We start from the raw sequence: 19,158 nt of genomic DNA on the forward strand, positions 1-19,158 counted from the left end.
GGGCGAGGAGGGGGGCGGCCCGCGGGGCCAGGCGGCGGCTGTTGTTGTCCCCCTGGGCAGCGGGACTCGGGAGCAGCCGCTGCTGCAGCTCCCACTGCCTCGGGGGAGGAAGCGGCCATGGCGCTCCGCGGCTGCGGCTCTGGCGCCCCCGAACCCCCCGAGCCGGGGCCTGCTGCGGGGACCCAGCAGCGCGCACGCTGGGCCCAGCCCCTGGCCAGTCGCGTCTGGGCTGCCCAGCTGGTGCTATCGCGCGGCGGCCCCGGAGTGGGGGCAGCAGGCCCCAGCCCCCCCGTCCCGCAGGGGAACGAACGGGGCTGGGCGGCCGATGCCTCCGCCCCGGGGCTGCCGCGGGATAGCACCAGCTGGGCAGCAGCCCAGACGCGACCGGCCAGGGGCTGGGCCCAGCGTACGCGCTGCTGGATCCCCGCAGCAGGCCCCGGCTCGGGGGGTTCGGGGGCGCCGCAGCCNCCCCCGCCACGTCACACCCCCCCGCGTCCCGATATTTGTATTGGGTGATCTGGTCACCCTAGGATGAACTTACCTATCATCATACGCAGCTCCTGGCACTCTGGGGAGAGAAGAAAAGGAGACCATCGTGGGTTCGGCATAAGTCATTCTGAGCTGAGTAATGTGGGACTGTTCCAAACTGGGTACAACTACTCTGGAGCTGGGAGTGAGCGTCCCAGTTCGGGCAGGCAGACGGGTGCTAGCTCTGTGGTAAAAGTAGCAGGGTAGCCGGGGGTAGCACAAGCAGCGGCTTGTGCTAGCCAATGCAGGATGAACCCACTCAGACCCCTGGGTACTCAAGAGGTTACCCTGATCCGCTGCCCCTGCAATTCCAGCTACACTGCTATTGTTAGCACAGTAGCTCAAGCAGAACTAGTGTGTATCTGGCTCTGGCTACCCCCGCTAGGCAGCTCGCTCCCAGCTGCACCCAATGAGCCCAGGATCTCTGAACTGACAGGACATGGCAGACAAAACTGTTGTTAATGGACAACAAACAAGGTCCCAGATCAGGCTCTGAGAAGAGCTCACAAATTGCCACAGGGGGCAGCACCCCCAGCTGACGTCACTGCTGAGAATGAGGGGAGAGGGCATCCCACCAGACCATGTATCATGGAGAGAGAGGCCTGCCCTGCTGCAGCCCGTCACCTGGCCTCAGACCTCCTATTTCTGTGCTGTGCAATCCCTTTGTGGTGCTGATCTGCAAAAGTGTGTAACTCTAGGGTTAGCGGTTGGCAAGAGCTTAGCTGGGGAAGAGTCTGTGGGGCTAGATGACACTGGATTTACTGTCCACCCCTAGAGCCGTGTGGTAAAGTCCTGTCCTGGCTTCTAGTAGAACAATGTGGGTGATGGGGCCTATCAGAGTGCACCTCACAAAGCCCATATAGCACATAGTTGGGTTTGGAGGCTCTCTTCATTCAAGGCCCAGGCCTAGACTCAGAGGGAGGAAAACAGGACAGAACTGTGGAGCTGAGGGCTGGGTTAGCAAGGTAGCGCTGTGTGGGGACTGAGGGATGCCAACAGAGCTGGGGTAGGGGGAGGAAGCCCAGGGCTGGGATAGCAGGGGGCTGCAGGCAGTGGAGGTGTTTGTCCCATGGGGATCCCCTGCACAGCTCAGTTCTGGGGCCCCTACCAGTGACCTGGCATGTATGGTGTGTGTGAGGTCACGCTGTGTGGAGGACGCCATTCAGAGCCCTGGGCAGCACTGAGCAAGGTGGAGCAGCTGACGCCTTGCGGGTGAGATCTAGCTTTAGGCAGCCCTCACTGCTTTGGGGTTCCCTGCAAGTGTACGGCTTGCAGGTGCCTAATGCCACCACTAGCTGCACGTCAGGATAGCGGGCCACTGGCAGAGCTGTGGGAACTAGCATTGGGATTTTGCAGTTCAGAATTGAGATATATCCACAGCATGGCATGGAGGAAGTTTGCACCAGTCCTGACTAAGTCCCACCATTCCCTGTGCACTAAATTCTCTCTCTATCATTGTTAAGGATGATACTGAAATCTGAGCCACAAACTCAGCAGTGTTTATTTCCTGGGCAGGGAGAGATGATCATTAAGGGACTGAAGTCCCTACATAGTGTGTAGACTATCTTGGTACAGTGTGACAGCACAGACACATTTACTAGGGGTTTAGCCAAGAGCCTGATTCAAAGGTCTTCGTCTTAGCCTCTGAAATAGGAAGGAGAAAATAATTAGACACAGAGACAGGAGCTGTGTGATGCTGCATGCCCCATAACAACTGGGGTTAGTTACAGACAACCCAAAGTCACACTTTTAGCCCCAGTGCAGGAGTTAGCAGCTTTGATAGGAGTAGGGCTGGCAGTTAGTGATAAACACCAAGGCGCAGGAGCCCTGGGATTGGCAAAGCATCTAACTTAGATGGAAGATGTGGGTCTGGATCCCAATACAGCTCTGACATTCTCAACCCTTCTATCTAAAGGGAATTGCTTTTCTGTGTTTCTAACAGCCCTTTGCAGCATCAAAACTAACCATTCCAGGTATAACTGTGGGTTGGATGTACAGATTATTGGAGCTCAGAGCTGGGATCTGGCCTTGGCTACAAAGCATGGAAACGTGAGCCTCTGGTCTCTGCTCATCTCCACGTTCTGGGAAAGCCCAGCAGAGCCTGCACTCCAGCAGCCATCTATAGAAAGCAGCTGGCTCCCTTCTCCTGCATCAGAACAATGTGATTGGCATTGGATTGTCAAAGGCCAGGTGACACCTGTCTGTCTATCCAGACATGAGAGCAGGTAATCCTGCGTCTGCTGCAGGGAGCTCACAATGTTGCAGTGGGACTGGGGTAACTAATGTGACTGTGATTTCAGACCAAACTGTTCATTCAGCTCTGCCCTGTGTTGTCTGTGCATCTGGATCTGCTCAGCACCGTGTGTGGCTGGGAGCCTCTGCCCAGAGGCTCTCTAAGGGAAGGTGGATGAATTTACCAAGCAATTGATGCAGCTCCTGGCATTCTGGGGAGAGAAGAAAAGGAGATTATCATGGGTTCACCATAAGACATTCTGAGCACAGTGACACAGGGCTATTCCAAACTCTGGGTACATCTACAGTGCAGCTGGGAGTGAGCTTCCCAGGTTGGACAGACAGGTGAGTGCCAGCTCTATGCAAGCTCATGCACTAAAAGTATCAGGGTACCTGGGGGTAGCCAGGGCTGGGCGAAGCGGTCCAAGCCGCCCAGGGACTGCGGCAGGGTGGCCAGAAGCAGCAGCTGCAGCAGGGCCATAGAGGGCGGAGCGCTGCCATGTGGGGCCCGCATCCCACTCTCCGGGGTTCCGCTCCCTCTTGGGCTATCCTGCCCCGGCTCCTCAGCCCCCTACCGGGGCGGTCCCCCAGGTCTGCCCTCCTAGGTCCAGCCGGTCCTGGAGGTGGGAGCCCTGGCTGGGGGGACCCTGAGCTGAGGCACGGCCCGGGAGCCCTGCTGGTTACCCCGACCCTGCCAGCACCGGACCGGCTGGAGTCGAGGGGGGAGCGGGCGGAGTCAGCACTGGTGGGAGGGAGCCCAGGGCTGGGGCGGCAGGGGATGCGGGTGGGGGGGGGGAGAGAGAGCCCAGGGCTGGGGTGGCAGGAGGTGCAGGTGGGGGAGGACACTCTTGAGGGGAGCCCAGGGCTGGGGTGGGGGGCAGCCAAAATTTTTTTGCTTGGAGCGGCAAAAGACCTAGAGCCGGCCCTGGTTACAGCACTCAGTGCTGACCTGCAATGGACCTCCCATGGGATGGGAGGAAGAACAGGAACCCATCGGTGTATAAACTCCTCACTGCTCCCCCTGTCTCCGCAGGTAACTGAACACCTGCCTTGGGTCCTGGCCAGATCATACCTCTGCCAGGTTAATGTGTTGGTTGCAGTGTTCGAATGCTCAGAAACTCGTCTCTTTCATCAACAGACTTTGGTCCAATAAAAGATATTGCCTCACCCTGGTTAATGTTTGACAGGTGCCCTGGTGCTTTCACTTTCCCCCGCTCAGTGTTCACACACAGCTCCAGGATCCGTTTCCCCCTCTGCCCCAACACGTCAGTTCAGTTCCTTGGGCATTTTGTGTGGGGCTGGGACCCCTGGCTCGCTGCATGGCATCTCCTGGGACACACTGAATCCTTAAGGTAGGTCCCTCCCCGTTATTACCCCCTTTCCTTCACTCTTAGGGCTGCTTACACTCCTGCAGGGATAGCTCAGTGGTTTGAGCATTGGTCTGCTAAACCCGGGGTTGTGAGTTCAATCCTTGAGGGGGCCACTTGAGGATCTGGGGCAAAATCAGTACTTGGTCCTGCCATGGCCTGTTCCCACCTCCCAGTGTTAGACAAACCCTGATGGTGGGTGTGAGTCACCGCTCAGCCCATTATCCCCTCACTGCTTTGTGTGGTCATCTGGGGTTCCTTGTGTCCTTTCCCTGGAGGGTGTGATGGGGCACACGGGTGATTTGGTGCCTCTTCAAAAGGGCCTCACAGCCCTGCCCTGCTGATGCCCCTCAGAGGAGGGGCTGCCAGGCCAGAAGTGTGGGGGGGAGGGGGGCGGTCATTTGGCTCAGAGATCTAAATGGAAGGTGCCTCCCTGGTTATTGTTATGTATATTTCAGTAGCACCTAGAGGCCCCAGCTGAGATCACCGGCCCATTGCGCTGGGTGCTGTGCAGATCACAAAATGAGGTCAGAGCCCCACTGCACCAGGTGATACACAGACCCTGACTGAGATCAGGGCCCCATTGTGCTGGGTGCTGCACATACAGACCGTGAGAGACCATCCCTGCCCCAAAGAGCTCTCAGTCTGGCAATCAGGTGTAGCTGAGCCTAGCTGGACTCAGACCCTTTCAAGCCTTGTCTCCATGGGACATTACGTTGTGTTGGCATATGAGTTAATCCAGCACAGGACACTGAAATCACAGGCCTGGTCTGTGCTGGAGGAATGTGTGGTGTTAGATAACGTATCAATTGTCAGACCTAGCAGTTCATCTAGCCATCAGCTCACACTCTGCCAACAATAGCAGCCTTGAATGCCGGCCTGTCCTTTTGAGCACCTCCGCGCTTTCTCCCACGCTGCCGCCATGCATGGGAACAGCTCCCTGCCAATGTTCACAAAGCCACCATCTTTCCCTCCTTGGAATCTCCCCTTGGAGCTACCTCTGCCATGGGGCCTATTGAGCACTGCCGCCTGGCGCTGGCTAGGCTAGGCTAGGGGCCATCTGGGACTCTGCTTCCCTGCTACACTCCCTCTTCTGTCTCTGGGGTGCAAGGCTGGGGAGCTGGAGGGAATTGGTTGGTACCTTTCTCTCTGTGATTTGTGAGTGGCTCTGGGAGCATTCATGAAACCTAGCTGGGTGTGTGGGGCTCCCCATGCTGTTAGGCTGAGTGATAACAGCACCTGGAGCGCTAGTGCACTGTCTATACTTGCACATTACAGTGCTGAAACTTGCAGCACTCAGGGGGGTGTTTTTTCACACCCAGAGCGAGAATGTTGCAGCGCTGTAAAGTGCCAGTGTAGACATGCCCTTCGAGAGGCTCCCTCGTAAGCAACAGTATTATGAATATAGGAATTTTGAGCCATGCCCTGGAAGCAGGTGTGGATAACACAGTGTATCTGTGCACAGCAGTTCACCACTCTGAGTGGTTACCATACGTCCGGATTTTCCCGGACATGTCCGACTTTTTGGTCCTCAAATCTCCGTCCGGGAGGAAATTCCAAAAAGCTGGACACATCTGGGAAAATAGGGAGAGGTCGTGGGGCTTGGGGCCGGAGCTGCTGGGGCCAGCAGTGCTCAGCCGCCGGCCAGCGCTGCTCGCCCAGGGCCGGGGACGGGGACAGGCCGGAGCCACTCGGCCGGAACCGGGGCCCGAGCTGAGCCGGGCCCGAGCCACTGGGACCGGGGCTGGGGGTGCTTGGCCGCCGGCCGGCGCTGCTTGCCCAGGGCCGGGGCCAGGGCCCTCGGCCAGAACCAGGGCCCAAGCTGAGCCGGGCCGGAGCCGCTGGGGACTGGGGCTGGGGGTGCTCGGCCACCGGCAGGTGCTGCTCGGCTGGGGCCAGGGCCGGAGCTGCTTGACCGGGGCAGGTACCCTGGGGCCTGAGCCAAGCTGGAATCGCTAGGGCCTGGGCTGGGGCAGGCTGAAGCCGCTCGGCTGGGGCCGGCGCGCTTGGCTGGAACCAGGGCCGGCGCCCCAGGGCCCGAGCCGAGCCGGGCCGGAGATGCCGGGGCCAGAGCCTCTTGGCTGGGGCCGTCCGCCAGAGGGAGCCACAGCCACTCCCGCCACCGCCCCAGCCCCAACCCCGGCCCCAGCCCTAGCTTACCTGCTGCCTGCCTGCCTGCCTGTTTCAGGCTTCCCGTGAACATTTGATTCGCGGGAAGCAGGGGAGGGGGAGGAGCAGGGGGCGGAGCGTTCAGGGAGAGGGTGGAGTTGGCCGGGACTTTGGGGAAGGGGCGGAGTTGGGCGGGGCCGGGGCAGGGAAGGGGAGGAGTTGGGGCGGGGCCAGGGCCCCGTGGAGTGTCCTCTTTTTGTTTTATTAAAATATGGTAACCCTAACCACTCATGCTCTCTAGTTCATTTTATTAAAAGTTTTATTCCTTTCTCGTTCACTCACTGAGTTGTTGTTCAATGAACCCCAAGATCATTCCTTGGTGTCAGGAGTGCTGAGTGACAGAAAGTCTGCAGCAGACATTTTGAGGTTAACTCCTGTGTTTGAAACTGAAAGCAGAGGAAAAGGGAGCAGGTGGAGCAGCAACCAGAGAACAAACAAAAGCTTTTGTATGTTGAGCATAGTATAGCTTAACTAGCTGAAGAAGGGAAGAAAGCCAAATATGGATGGTGTTGCAAGCGCCATCCAGTCTGCGATTGTCGGGCAATGCTGCACAGAACTGGAAGAAATTCTGACAGCTATTTGAATTGTATTTAGCAGCTATAAGGACAAATGAGATAACGTGATAAAGTGAAATCATCAATGTTTTTGCATGTTCTGGGGGAGGAAGAATTGGATATTTATAATAACTTTAAGTTTGAAGAAGGTGAAACATGAAGCTAAGTGTTCTGACTAAATCTGAGGAACATTGCATGCCAAAAACAAAATAAGACCTTTGAGAAACACAATTTTTTACATGCATGCAAAAAACTTATGACACCATAGAACAATCGATTAAGAAGACTCAGTTAAACCTGTGACTTTGGTGAGCTGAATGTCTCTGGTCAGAAACAGAAATAATTTGTGGCATTAAAGACAATATGTTAAGAGAGAGAGACTGCTCTGTGAAGATTTTACTTCAGAAAAAGCTTTCCCGATCTGCAGGGCAGCATCAACTATGAAAGCACAAGCCAAAGAGCTGAATTCACCAGAAGGGGTTTCCATGTACTCAGTACAAAAAGAATTTAGCCAGAAAGGGTCAAATCAAAAAGTGGAACCACTCACTATGAAAACTTCTGCTAGTGAGGACATGGAATACAGACATTTATGTGGAAGATGTGGATCACAGCATGGTCCCAAAAATGTTTTGACTTGGAAAACTCTGACAAAAATGTGAGAAAATAATCATTTTGCAAAATGCTGCAGATCCCAAATGCAGAAAAGTCAAGTATCCTCAGTTGTAGACAACCTGGTTGAGGAGTTTTACATAGACATTCTGGGATCAAGCAAACCTGATGAGAGTGATTGGAGACTGCCTCTGAAAGTGAATGAAATAATTATTCCACTCAAACTGGACACAGGAGCTGAGGTTAATGTTCTGTCTGAACAAGATTATGAGACATGGAAAATAAGTTCCAAACTGGAACCAACAAAAATAAAAGTAACTGTTTTTTTTCTGGAAGAAATATACCAGTGAAGGAGAAGTGCATTGCTAGCATTAACTATAAAAACACCACATACAGGCTCCCATTCATTGTGGTGCCAAAGGAGGTGACACCAATTTTAGGCCTGGTGGCCTGTGGAAAACTCAACCTGGTAAAACAGGTATATTCACTCCAAGACCATACTGAACCTGGCTATGAGGCAATCATTCGGAAATATCATGATCTGTTTCAAGGGTTGGGTTGCTTGCAGGGTGAACATACAATCCAGATAAACAAGCAGGACCCTCCAGTTATCCATCCATATAGAAAGGTGCCATTTGCACTCCATGATAAACTGAAGGCTGAACTCATAAGAATGGAAGCAATGCATGTCACACAAAAAATTGAAGAGCTAGTGGAATTGGTAAGCTCCCTAGTCGTTGTAAGGAAAAATAATGGCCAGTTACGCATATGCTTAGATGCAGTGTCCTCAACAAGGCTGTAAAAGGAAAACATTTCAAACTGCCAACCAGAGAAGACATTATGACTCAATTTGTCAATGCACAATATTTGAGTATATTGGATGCATCCTCAGGATTTTGGCAGCTAAAAATCATAGAATCATAGAATATCAGGGTTGGAAGGGACCTCAGGAGGTCATCTAGTTCAACCCCCTGCTCAAAGCAGGACCTAATCCCCAACTATTTATTTATTTATTTATAAATATTGAAGAAACCTCAAAATTGTCACTTTTAATTCCCCATTTGGAAGATAAAGATTTTTACGCTCACCCTTAGGCATAGCATCAGCACCAGAAGTGTACCACAAAACCATAATATGATTTATGAACATATTAATGGTGTCGACGCCTCAATGGATGACATCACCATCTGAGGCCAACTAAAGAGGAGCATGATTGTAGACTTTGGGAAGACTTGGATGCAATTAGAGCTGCAAACGTGAAACTAAATAGGGGGAGACATGTTTTAGGGGTTACAGAACTGACTTTTGTTGGAGATATTATTTTGAAGGAAGGTGTAAAACTTGATGAGAGGAAGGTTTCAGCCATTGAAATGATGCAACGCCACCAGTAAAAGAAAGATGTCTAAGAGTTCCTGGGAACGGTTAATTATCTTGGAAAATTCATACCAAATCTATCTACAAAAGCAGAGGCTTTGAGGCAACTGCTAGAGAATAAAAGTGAATGGTACTTGGGTGCAGAACAGGAGGAATCATGGGACAGTTTGAAACAACAACTGATACAAGAGCCAGTGTTGAAGTTCTATGCACCAGGCAGGCCTATTAAAATGTCAGCAGGTGTTTCACCGTCTGGGTTAGGTGCAGTGATTTTACAGAAACATGAGGATTGTTGGCAACCAGCAGGGTATGCATCCTAATCACTGACTGATGCAGAAACCAGATATGCACAGATTGAGAAGGCACTTTTAGGAATATTGTTTGCCTGTGAGAGATTCAATCAATATATTTATGGCCAGACAGTTATGTAATGAAAGGCTGATACTGAGTAGCTCAGAGAGGAAGATTAAACAACCCGAAAGACTCAGAGACTTGCTAACCTGCCTGGAGAAGGGGTAATTGAGGAACATGAGTGGTAAAGACTCACTCCAGAGTGATGTGCTGGTAACCTCTTCTCTCTAGGTAATTGACAGGTTGGGTTTATGGAAATGTACTAGATGGGTGGAGAATTTAAAGTATGTGTCATTAGATAGCTGTTAGGTGTTTATATATGGGTATATAAGAGCTAATGTTTTTTTTAGGATGGAAGATGTAGAGATAAGTTTGTGGAAGATTAGAGACACTCCCTCATAAGTGTCAGTATTATGAATATAGGAATTTTGAGCTGTGCCTGGAAGCAGGGTGCACAACAGTGCACAGCAGATCACCACAGAAGCTCTCTAGTTTGTTTTTAACAACATTTTATTTCTTCATCATTCACTGGTTTGTTATTTAATGAACCCCAAGACCATTACAGCAGTGCTTAGTGGGGGGCTGGGTCCTCAGAGTTCTTCCCCCCTGTCAAACACACAGTCCCTGGTGGATGGGATTGGCAGGGCCTCCAGAGCAGTGGGGTTGGCAATAAACCTCCCTCTGTGGTACATGGGGCAGCTCCCCTCTTAGAGCTCTGTCCCCCGGTTCTCTGCAGACTCAGGTAGGTGTTGCTGGGACCATTAAACCCAGGGCATGATTCTGAGCTTTTCTCCTCGCACATAAAACCAGGAAACTTACATTGTCTTTTAAACACAAGACATGAGTCTGCTTGGCCCCTGGGCACAGGCCTATAGTGCTTAGGCCTTAACCATTCCCTCCAACAGTTCATGATATTCCCAAGTGACTTGGATGGGCTGAGAAGGGAGACACACACAGAGGAGTTGGATATAAACATAGATTCTCTGGCTGGAAGGCTGCAGTGTAACACACCTTTAATGCTTAGAATCCAGAATGATAACACACAAGGACCCAAAACAGAGAGAGACAAAGCAGAGAGGCCCAGGTCACCCCGCTTTTCTCTAGGCTGTTGTTTACATCTGTCTGCTGCTAGACCCGGATCACACATTTCCCTACATAGCCCCCTGCCTGCCAACAGGACCAGGAAAACCCCCATTTACAGAGACAGCTTACAATTCCAATAGTTTTTCAAAGCCGGTGCTAGCACACTGGGGGCCCTAAGCAGGAATAACCCCCCCCCGCATACTAAAACAGGCAGGTTCTTATAATAAAAAGCAAATAGGGTGCCCCCTTGAGCTACTCGGGTCCCTAAGCAATTGTTTAGTCTGCTTACGCCTAGCACTGGCTCTGAAGATTTCAATGCATGATGGATGGGCTTGGAGGGAGCTGGAAGTGAAAGAGAAATAGATTGACAAACATTAAGGGCAGAAAAGCCCATTGTGTCCATCCAGTCTGACCCTGTGTACAAAGGCTGGAGAATTGGGGGGAGAATGTCTGAGGCTCTGAGCAGAGCTGAGACAGCCCCTGCTGACCCTCAGTGTATCTTCTTGTAATGTCTACTGATGTGATGGTCTTCTGTTGATGTCAGAGGAGGGGGAGCAGGTATCTGACAGCACCCCCTGGTGTCTGTCACAGCCACTGCCAGTCCTGTCCCTGTCACTTAGCAGCGTCACTTCATAGAATCATAGAATATCACTTACAGAGGTTGGTGGCTTCTGGGCAAGCTGACCCTGTAGAAAGGTGCCACAAGTGTCACCCACTGACCAGGGTGTGAGACAGGCCTCTCTGGGCCTGATCCACACAGCACGTGAGTCTGTCACAGCCCCAGCTGCACAGCCTGGCTCTTTAGCTCACGCTGTAGAGCCCCATGCAGTGAGCTGTGGAGAGCCCCGGGTCACGCATTGGCTGTGTTGTCCTGGAGGTAGGCACAGCCAGGCCCCTTCCGCAGTGGGACAACGGTCTGGGTACCACAGGGGTTAGCTCAGAAGTGGCCCTGCTCTGCTGCAGGCTTCCCCTGCACTGGAATCGGGGGCACCTGCACCAATGGATGGTCAGAGAACTGACGAGGGGAGGAAATGGGGGTGGATACACGGCACTGCCTAGGGGTGGAAATTCCTAGTCCCAGGCCTGGGTAGGCAGCAGAGCAGCCTGGGTGGGGTGAAATCCCCTCCTGTCCCTGGGGAGCTGCTCTGCCTGGGAGCAGAGTGGGTCGGGTCAGATGCAGTCTGGGAAGTTGTTAACTATCCCCTGATCTCTCCTTACAGGTCCCTGCCCCGGGTGTCCCCATGGCGATGCGTTGGCGACTCTGTGTGTGCAGCCTGGGGATCCTCCTCCTGGCGCCGTGTTCTCTCTCTGGTAACAACGTTTGAATCCCAATTATTGCCCTCCCTGTCCCCCATGTACGAGGCCCCCTGCTGGGCTGGGTAGGGGCATCAGAGGCCCAGTGACTCCTCCCTTGGTTCTTATTTCCCTTGCTTTTTTGAGCCTTTGGTCACACCGGGTCACATTTTCAAGCTTCTCTCTGCAACCACTAGAGCTAGAAACTGACTTTGGTTTTATATGAAAGCTGAGATTCTCATAGAATCCCATGCCTCCAGGAGCTGGGGTTTATGAAACACACATGGTAGCCCAAGAGCTGTCAACACTTAGTATGAAAATCTCCTTGGTGGCTTTCAAAATCTCACCCTTATCCCTCCCCCTGTAGCCACACAATGTCAGGTGATGCAGCTTGGTACCAATTGCTCTACAATTGACCCATGGTGGGACAGATGAGTGTGGAGACCCTTCAGACCAGTCATTCCCAAACTGTGGGGCATGGTCCCCTAGGGGGGCGTGGAGGAACATTCGGGGAGGGGCAGCGGGGCTCAGGTCGGCCCCCATGGGGGATGGGGAGGGAGTGCCACCCAGTCCTGCTCTGACCCCGGAAAAGCTGCGACCTCAGCCACAGCTCCACTCGCCCTCTGCCCCAGCCCCAGCTACAGTTCCACTATGCTTCCTGCTCTGCTCCCTGCCCAGCTCCGATACCTGCTTTAGCTCCGCTCCACCCCCAGCCTGGCTCCACCCCCAGCCTGGCTCCACCCCCAGCTGCAGCTCTGGGCCCCAGCCCTAGGCCAGCTCCAGGCCCAGCTGCAGCTTGGCTCCACCCCCGGCGCAGCTCTGACCCCAGCCACAGCTCCAGACCCCAGCCCTAGCCGAGCTCCAGGCCCAGCTGCAGCTCCACTCCACCCCCTGCTCTGCCTCCAGCCCGACTCTCCCGTCATTCCCTCTCCACCCTGAGACCAGCTTCACCTCTAGCCCCAGCTCCATCCCCACCTTCAGTTCTGCCCTCAGCTCACCCTTCAGCCCAAGCTGAGAAAGTCTTGGCTGTGCCATAATGGAGGGCAGTGTGAAGAGATTCCATTACTGGTAGGGGGGCACGACAGGAGAAGTTTGGGCACCACTGCTTCAGACACAGCTATTGTGCAGACATCACATAAATCACCTTCACATGCTTAATTCCCCCCAGACACCGATCTCCAGAAGGGTGACTCCCCATCTAAGCCAGTTTCTGTTTGGGCTATTGAATCCATGGAAGGGACGTTCATCGGTCCAAAGGGCAATGAAAGACCCCATACCCTCAGGCCAGGCAGAAGCCCTCTGAGGTGACTTCTCAGCAGCCATTGTGGGTCTATGTGGATCCATCAAAGAAGTTGCTCGCACTGGAAAGAGCTTGTAACTGGGTGCCATGGGGCTGTGTAGGGCACTATGAAGTGGCAGGTGGCTTCCAGCTGGGGCTATTCCTTGCCAACAGAGTGTAGGTAGGTTGCAAGACAGGCACCTTGGAGGAGTTTCCAGGGGATTGTAGGACAGCATTGGAGGACTAGTTTGTGCCAGCTGTGGTATGGCTGCACTGCCCTGTGTCCACACTGAGAGTAACTCAGTTAAGCTACACATGGGAACCTTCTGCTACGAGCAATGCACGACTGATGGAATTCTGTTTATCTCAGTGATGCCATCTCCTCTCACTCACTGCATGTCTGTAACTGGTGGGCTCTGGCTCAGTGACACCCTCTCCTCATTCCTCTCACTCACTCTGCTCCTGGGGTTTTCTATTCCAGAGAAGTTCTCCCTGGCTAGCTCCCCGCGCCCTGTGGTGGGAGTAGTTGGCCGGGATGTGGTGTTACCCTGCCAGCTCTCGCCCCCGGCCCGGCTGCCCAGCATGGAAGTGCTGTGGAGGAAAACTGGATCAGGCTTTATCCCGGTTCACAAGTACTCGGATGAGGGTACCCAGGACCTGCCAGGGGAGGGTTACCAGACCCGGACGGAGCTGTTCCCACAGGAATTCAGCAGCGGGAACGTCTCCCTGAAGCTGAAATGGCTCCAAGTGGTGGATGATGGGAAATACCAGTGTCTTGTGAGGAACCCAGAATGGACCCAGGAAGCCACCATTGAGCTACGGGTTGCAGGTGAGATGCAGCACTAGGGGATGCTCAGCCTGGGCAGCCAGAGCATCCTGTACCCCTGGGGGCACCCCGGCACTGAGCCCAGCATGTCATTAGGGTCCTGTGCTGCAGGGAGCTGTGTGCAGGACTCAGTAGGGGGCATTTTCCCCTCGCACTCAGCGCAGACCCCCATTGTGGTGCTAGCAGGGTCAATGCTGCATTAAATGACCTAATTTCAATGAGATGTAAAGCTACAGTCCTCAGCTCTCACGCTCATTGTGGTGCTGTTGGAGTCATCGGGACCTTTACCCCCATGTTCTGCCCAAATCCCAGGTCAGGTGACAATTATATTCGGCCTCCCTAAGACTCCCCCTGCAATGTCCAAGGGCTGGGATATTGTTTGTTATTCCCTGGGCACTGACCCCGCATTCAGTGCTGTACAAGGGCAGTGGAAGGGATGGTCTCTGGCCATTTACCTCACTGAGTAATGTAGCCCCAGACAATACAGTTTAGAAACATCAAGCCCCAGTGAGGGGCCCTCCTGTGATAATGCAGAACATTGAGGTTGTTTTAAATCATCTCCCATCTTTGGTGACTCCTAGTCCAAAGGCTCCGGAAGAGATGTGTGCTTTTAGGGAGAGATTGAAAGGAGGGGAGGGTGGTTGTGTGCAGCACTGGGAGAGAGAAATCCAAGCAGGAGGGGTGGCTTGGCCTGGGGCACTGTTACCAGTGCGGGAGAAGGACACCAGAGGGGGCAGTATTAGGAAGGTGGCACAGGAGGAGTCGTAGCAGTGATGTAGGCAGTGTCACCATCCCCCACTTCCTGCTCTGTACTGAAGTGCAGTGATTCTGACAGCTGTTGGGCTCCATCCCAGATGTAGCTGCATTTCAGCAGCTGGTGCAGTGATCTCTGTAGCAGTTTCACCCTGCATATTCCTCAGTGAGATTTCAGGGCTCAGGGCTCTATGGAAATGCAAGATGGCATTATTTAATTTCCCCAGTCATCAAGATGAGGGGTCCCAGGGAGGCTTTGCACATAAAGGAATGGAGCTTGCAGTCACAGCCCCCTATATCCTGTGGTTGCTGGGGAAATCACATGGTACCAAAGACATGATTTCCTGATACACACGCTCTCCATCTCTCCCTGCAGCAGTGGCTCCTGTGTTCATCGATGTTCTGGGCCCCCGGGGTCAGGGGATCGGGCTGGCCTGTAGAACCACAGGCTGGTTCCCCAAACCCAAACTCCAGTGGGTTGGAAAGAACTGGCAGAACCTGGCAATGGAGAGCGTGACCGACATGACTCAGGACAGGGAGAACCTGTATAGTGTTGTGAGTCACGTCACTGTCACAGAAGGGGAAGAGAATGGAGACATCAGCTGCATAGTGCGGAATGGCCTGCTGGAGACTGAGCAGAGATCTGCCATTCACCTCTCAGGTGAGTTCCTTCCTGGTCCCCCATGCAGAATGGGTTGTTGTTAGTACTGCCTAGTGTTGTTAAGGCTGCTAAGTTGTTATTGCTGCCAGTGTTGCTGTTGTTGAAGTTCCACAGATGCTCTTAAATTGGAGCAGCATGTCAATTCCGCAGATATCGATGTTATTCATCCGATAGATCACAGGCTCCCTTCGGTGTTGAAGGTGCTCAGCCAGGTTTATGGTCAACAAAACATGGTACTAGTGGCTCATAGGAGCTACAGTTACACTAACACATGTGTGCTTGTGACATGGTACCTGCTCAGTCAGTGCTCCAGGATGCTGTCCCCGAGATTAGTACAAAGATGCCCCTTCTATGATTTCTCCTACAAACAAGTTACATATTTCACTCCAAACATGACTGGTAACCAACCCTTATTCATTACCCTGTCATCCATCGTTATCCTACAAGGGGTCAGTGTTTTCCAGTACCATCTCCTATGAAAGTGTTTACATAGTTACTTGAGAGATCTGTTGTATCATTGCACCATCCTCTCCACTCAGGAATGTGCTTACCTTGTGTGCTGTTATTTTTCCAAGGCCCAATCTACTCTGATTCACAGCCTTTGGTTCACACTTTTAGTTATATCTAGGGCTCCAGCAAGGCTTACAGGGGTCACCACGGGAATGTGGGGCCTGAGTCACTTGAGAATTGCACTCAGCTAGGGCCTATTTCTGGTATTGAGAGAGGAAATGTCCTTCTAACCTGATTTGTGGGGCTATTAGTGATGGAGATTTCTGTTATCTGGACAAACTGCCTGTCAAGATCTGGGCTGAGTCTTGTGAAATGAACTCAATATCGTTCCTGGAGGAGTTGGCTCATTTGATTGATAAAGGTAACTGTGCTGACATAGATTCAGGGTGTGTCTATACTAGAAATGCTACAGCAGCACTGCGGTAGGGTAAACACTTAATACAGTGGTAGAAGGGGTCCTTCTGTGGCTGTAATAAATCCACCTCTCTGAGAGGCGGTAGCTTGGTTGATAGAAGAACTCTTCCATCAACCTAGTTGTGTCTACACAGGAGCTTAGTTTGGCTTAAATACATCGCACAGGGAGATAAATTTTTCACAGCCCTTAACTATGTAATTAACCCAATCTAACTTTGTAGTGTAGACCAGGACTCAGACTCTGAAGAGCATTGGCTTAGTTCTGCATGAAACTCTGATAACAAAAATTAGCACTGTACAAAATCACGGTAGCCCACATTCAATGGATTAAAAATGGATGGCTAACTGATAGATCTCAAAGAAATTGTAATGGCGAATCATCCTCCAATGGGGATGTTTCTAGTGAGGTTCCACAGGGATCTGTTCTGGGCCAATGCTATACAATAGCTTTATCAAAGGGTTGGAAGGAAATATAAAATCATTGGTAAAATTTGCAGATGACCCAAACATTGGTGGAGTGGTACATAACGATGGGGACAGGTCAGTACTACAGACTGACCTGTGTTGCTTGGTAAGGTGAGTTCACACTAACAACATGCTGTCATGGATCCACGGGACCAGTGCAATGGCCTGAGTGAAAATTCCCATTTTGTCAAACATGTATTTCAACATGGCCAAATGCCAGGTCGCACATCTATGAACAAAGAATACAGGTCACACTTACGGGATGGGAGACTGTATCCTGGAAAGCAGTGACTCTGAAAAGGACTTGAACGTGAGCTCCCAGACCAATGCTGGAGCTAAGATGGTGAACGCAATCCTTGTATGTATAAATGAAAATAGCTAGCAGGGGAAAGTAGGTGACATCACCCCTGTGTGTGGTGTTAACCAGACCAGTACTGGATACTGTGTCTAGTTCTGGTGTCCACACTTTCATATGGGAAGCTTACAAATTGGAAATTGCTCAGAAAATAACTACAAGAACAATCAGAAGTCTGGAAACCTGCCTCACAGTTAGAATCATAGGAACTCAAGTTATAGAGCTTATCCAAGTGGAGGTTAAAAGGTGACTTGATCACAGTCTGTAAGTACCTACACAGGGAAGATTTCTGACAGTCGATAGGTCTGATGGCTGGAAGTCGAAGCTAGACAAATTCAGACTAGAAATAAGGTGCAAATTTTTAACAGTGAGGGGAATTAACCATTGGAATAAGTGACCTAGAGATGTAATGGATTATCCCTTACTTGGAATCTTTAAACCCAAACTAGGCGTCTCTTTCTATAAGATCGGCTGTGGCTGGAACAGAAGTTCTGGGCTGGATGCAGGGATCACTGCAGGAGCGTCTCTGGCCTGGGTTGTACAGGAGGTCTGACTAGATGGTCATAATGCCTCCTTTTGGCCTTAACATCTATGCATTCATCAACTCATAACACACTGGGGCCAACTAGGAAAAAAATGTTCTCTGCTGAACGTATCTGGACTGGACTTGGTGACTGAGAACAGGGAGCTGTGTGACAGTGACCATCCGAGCAGCCAGCTGGTGCAGGCAGGGCTGGGCAGGCTGGGCACGGAGTCGCTGGCTGTTGGCTTGTAGCAGTGGGAGGGATTTGGGCAGAGCAGAGTCCTGGTTCTTGGAACTGATGCTGCGCTGTCTTCTCTGGTTTCAATGACTCCATATGGGGCTGTGTGGAGGGGACGTTTCCTTCATTCCCATGGATTTCTGGGCTCCCTGAGCCAGGACTCAGCTGTCAACCCAAGTGGCAAACCCCATTCTCCAGCTCTAGGATGGGACTGTGCTCCTCACACTCTGCGCTCTCTGTTTGCCAGGTGACATCTTCCCCTGGGTTTCTCCCTGGCTGGCTGCATTCTGGATATTGTTCACTCTGGTTCTCATTGCTGCTGGAGCTTGTGCATATCTTGGATACACAGGTAATGGGAATGTGTTATTTGCATGTTTAGAGCCCGGCCCTAGAGGGCACTGGAGTGGGGCCTGGGAGTGTCTTATTGTTCAGATATTGACCTTTGGTTGGTTTTAGGAAATAAACAAAACTAGCAAACACACTGGGGTCCCCACCCCCACCTGTATTGTCCAGTGTTTCCCCTTCCTTCCCTGTCTCACTGCAATGTTTGATTGTCTGTCTTACAGCGAAGCGAAAGGCCTCTCGGAAGAAACGCTCTAAAGAGGATGCTCTGTTACTTCTTGGTAAGTCTCCTGCTCTAGCCCTTGCTCTGTCTGTTGAGATGTATGAGCTCTATGACTGCTTGGCGTTTTCTGTGGGCTCAGTGCAATGAAAGGGACGGAGCCAGAAGGTTTCTGCCCAGTGATCCCTCATCTCCCCCACGTTCTCACACACCCCGATGATAACAGGTTGGCAAATGTGTATTTCACAGTGGATACCCAAGGCTCTGTGATTTTAAGATTCCCTGCATGTGGGTGGGGCAGGGATACAGGCCTGCAATAACAAATCTGGGTCAGATTCTGTCCCACTAACCCTGGACAATTGCTTGGTGGTTCTATTCTCCTTAAAGGAAATGACACTGGAAGGTCAATGACGCTCTGTGAGATGATTCCTTCCCTGTTATTGTCAAATGCACAGGACACAGGGAGGGTGATTAACCACTAGCACAAGCTCCCCAGGGCTGTGGGGAATTCTCCATCTCTTGATGGTGTCAGATCCAGACTGGGCACCTTTCTGGAAGCTGCTGTAGCTAAACACAAGTAATTGGGTTTGGTGCAGGAGGAATTGGGTGAGATTCTCTGGCCTGTGCTCTGCAGATGGTTAGAGCAGATGACCTAATGGTCCCTTCTGGCCTGAAACTCTGTGAATCTATGACATTCACTCGCTTGTGCTGCGGTAATAGACACAGCAGCACCTTTTTTAAAAAGTCCACATGTCTAATTTATTCCACTGTGAACTTTTCTATATTTAATAATGATATTGGTTTGCACTGTGATAGTGCTGACCCATTCTGCTGGGCAGTGCGCAGACACACAGGGAAATATAGATGACAGGTGCAAAGAACATGCCAGCACGGTGACCGGGGTTCTTAGGGCAATCACAGCATGGAAGAGCCCTGAGGATCCCCACCCCGTTCATTTCCTTTGCCCTCTGCCATGCCTTCTTGTGGCCACCACTCCTCCAGCTGGGAAAGG

The 19,158-nt window shown here is 52.0% G+C and overlaps 1 protein-coding gene across 1 annotated transcript in view; it reads left to right on the forward strand.

The window, feature by feature from the left end:
- The first annotated feature begins 3,962 nt into the window (after window positions 1-3,962).
- The window catches only part of LOC117870342 (butyrophilin subfamily 3 member A1-like), a 30,645-nt gene continuing 15,449 nt past the window's right edge, over window positions 3,963-19,158 (forward strand). Inside the window, exons 1-7 of the mRNA XM_034757479.1 lie at window positions 3,963-4,112; window positions 11,488-11,578; window positions 13,321-13,668; window positions 14,795-15,079; window positions 17,832-17,933; window positions 18,151-18,207; window positions 18,635-18,643. Coding sequence (XP_034613370.1) covers window positions 11,509-11,578; window positions 13,321-13,668; window positions 14,795-15,079; window positions 17,832-17,933; window positions 18,151-18,207; window positions 18,635-18,643 — 871 coding nt within the window. The 5' untranslated portion in view covers window positions 3,963-4,112; window positions 11,488-11,508. The remainder of the gene's footprint in view (window positions 4,113-11,487; window positions 11,579-13,320; window positions 13,669-14,794; window positions 15,080-17,831; window positions 17,934-18,150; window positions 18,208-18,634; window positions 18,644-19,158) is intronic.

This window comes from Trachemys scripta, unplaced genomic scaffold (assembly GCF_013100865.1).
Source record: "Trachemys scripta elegans isolate TJP31775 unplaced genomic scaffold, CAS_Tse_1.0 scaffold_26, whole genome shotgun sequence".
Classification (NCBI taxonomy): Eukaryota; Metazoa; Chordata; order Testudines; family Emydidae; genus Trachemys; species Trachemys scripta.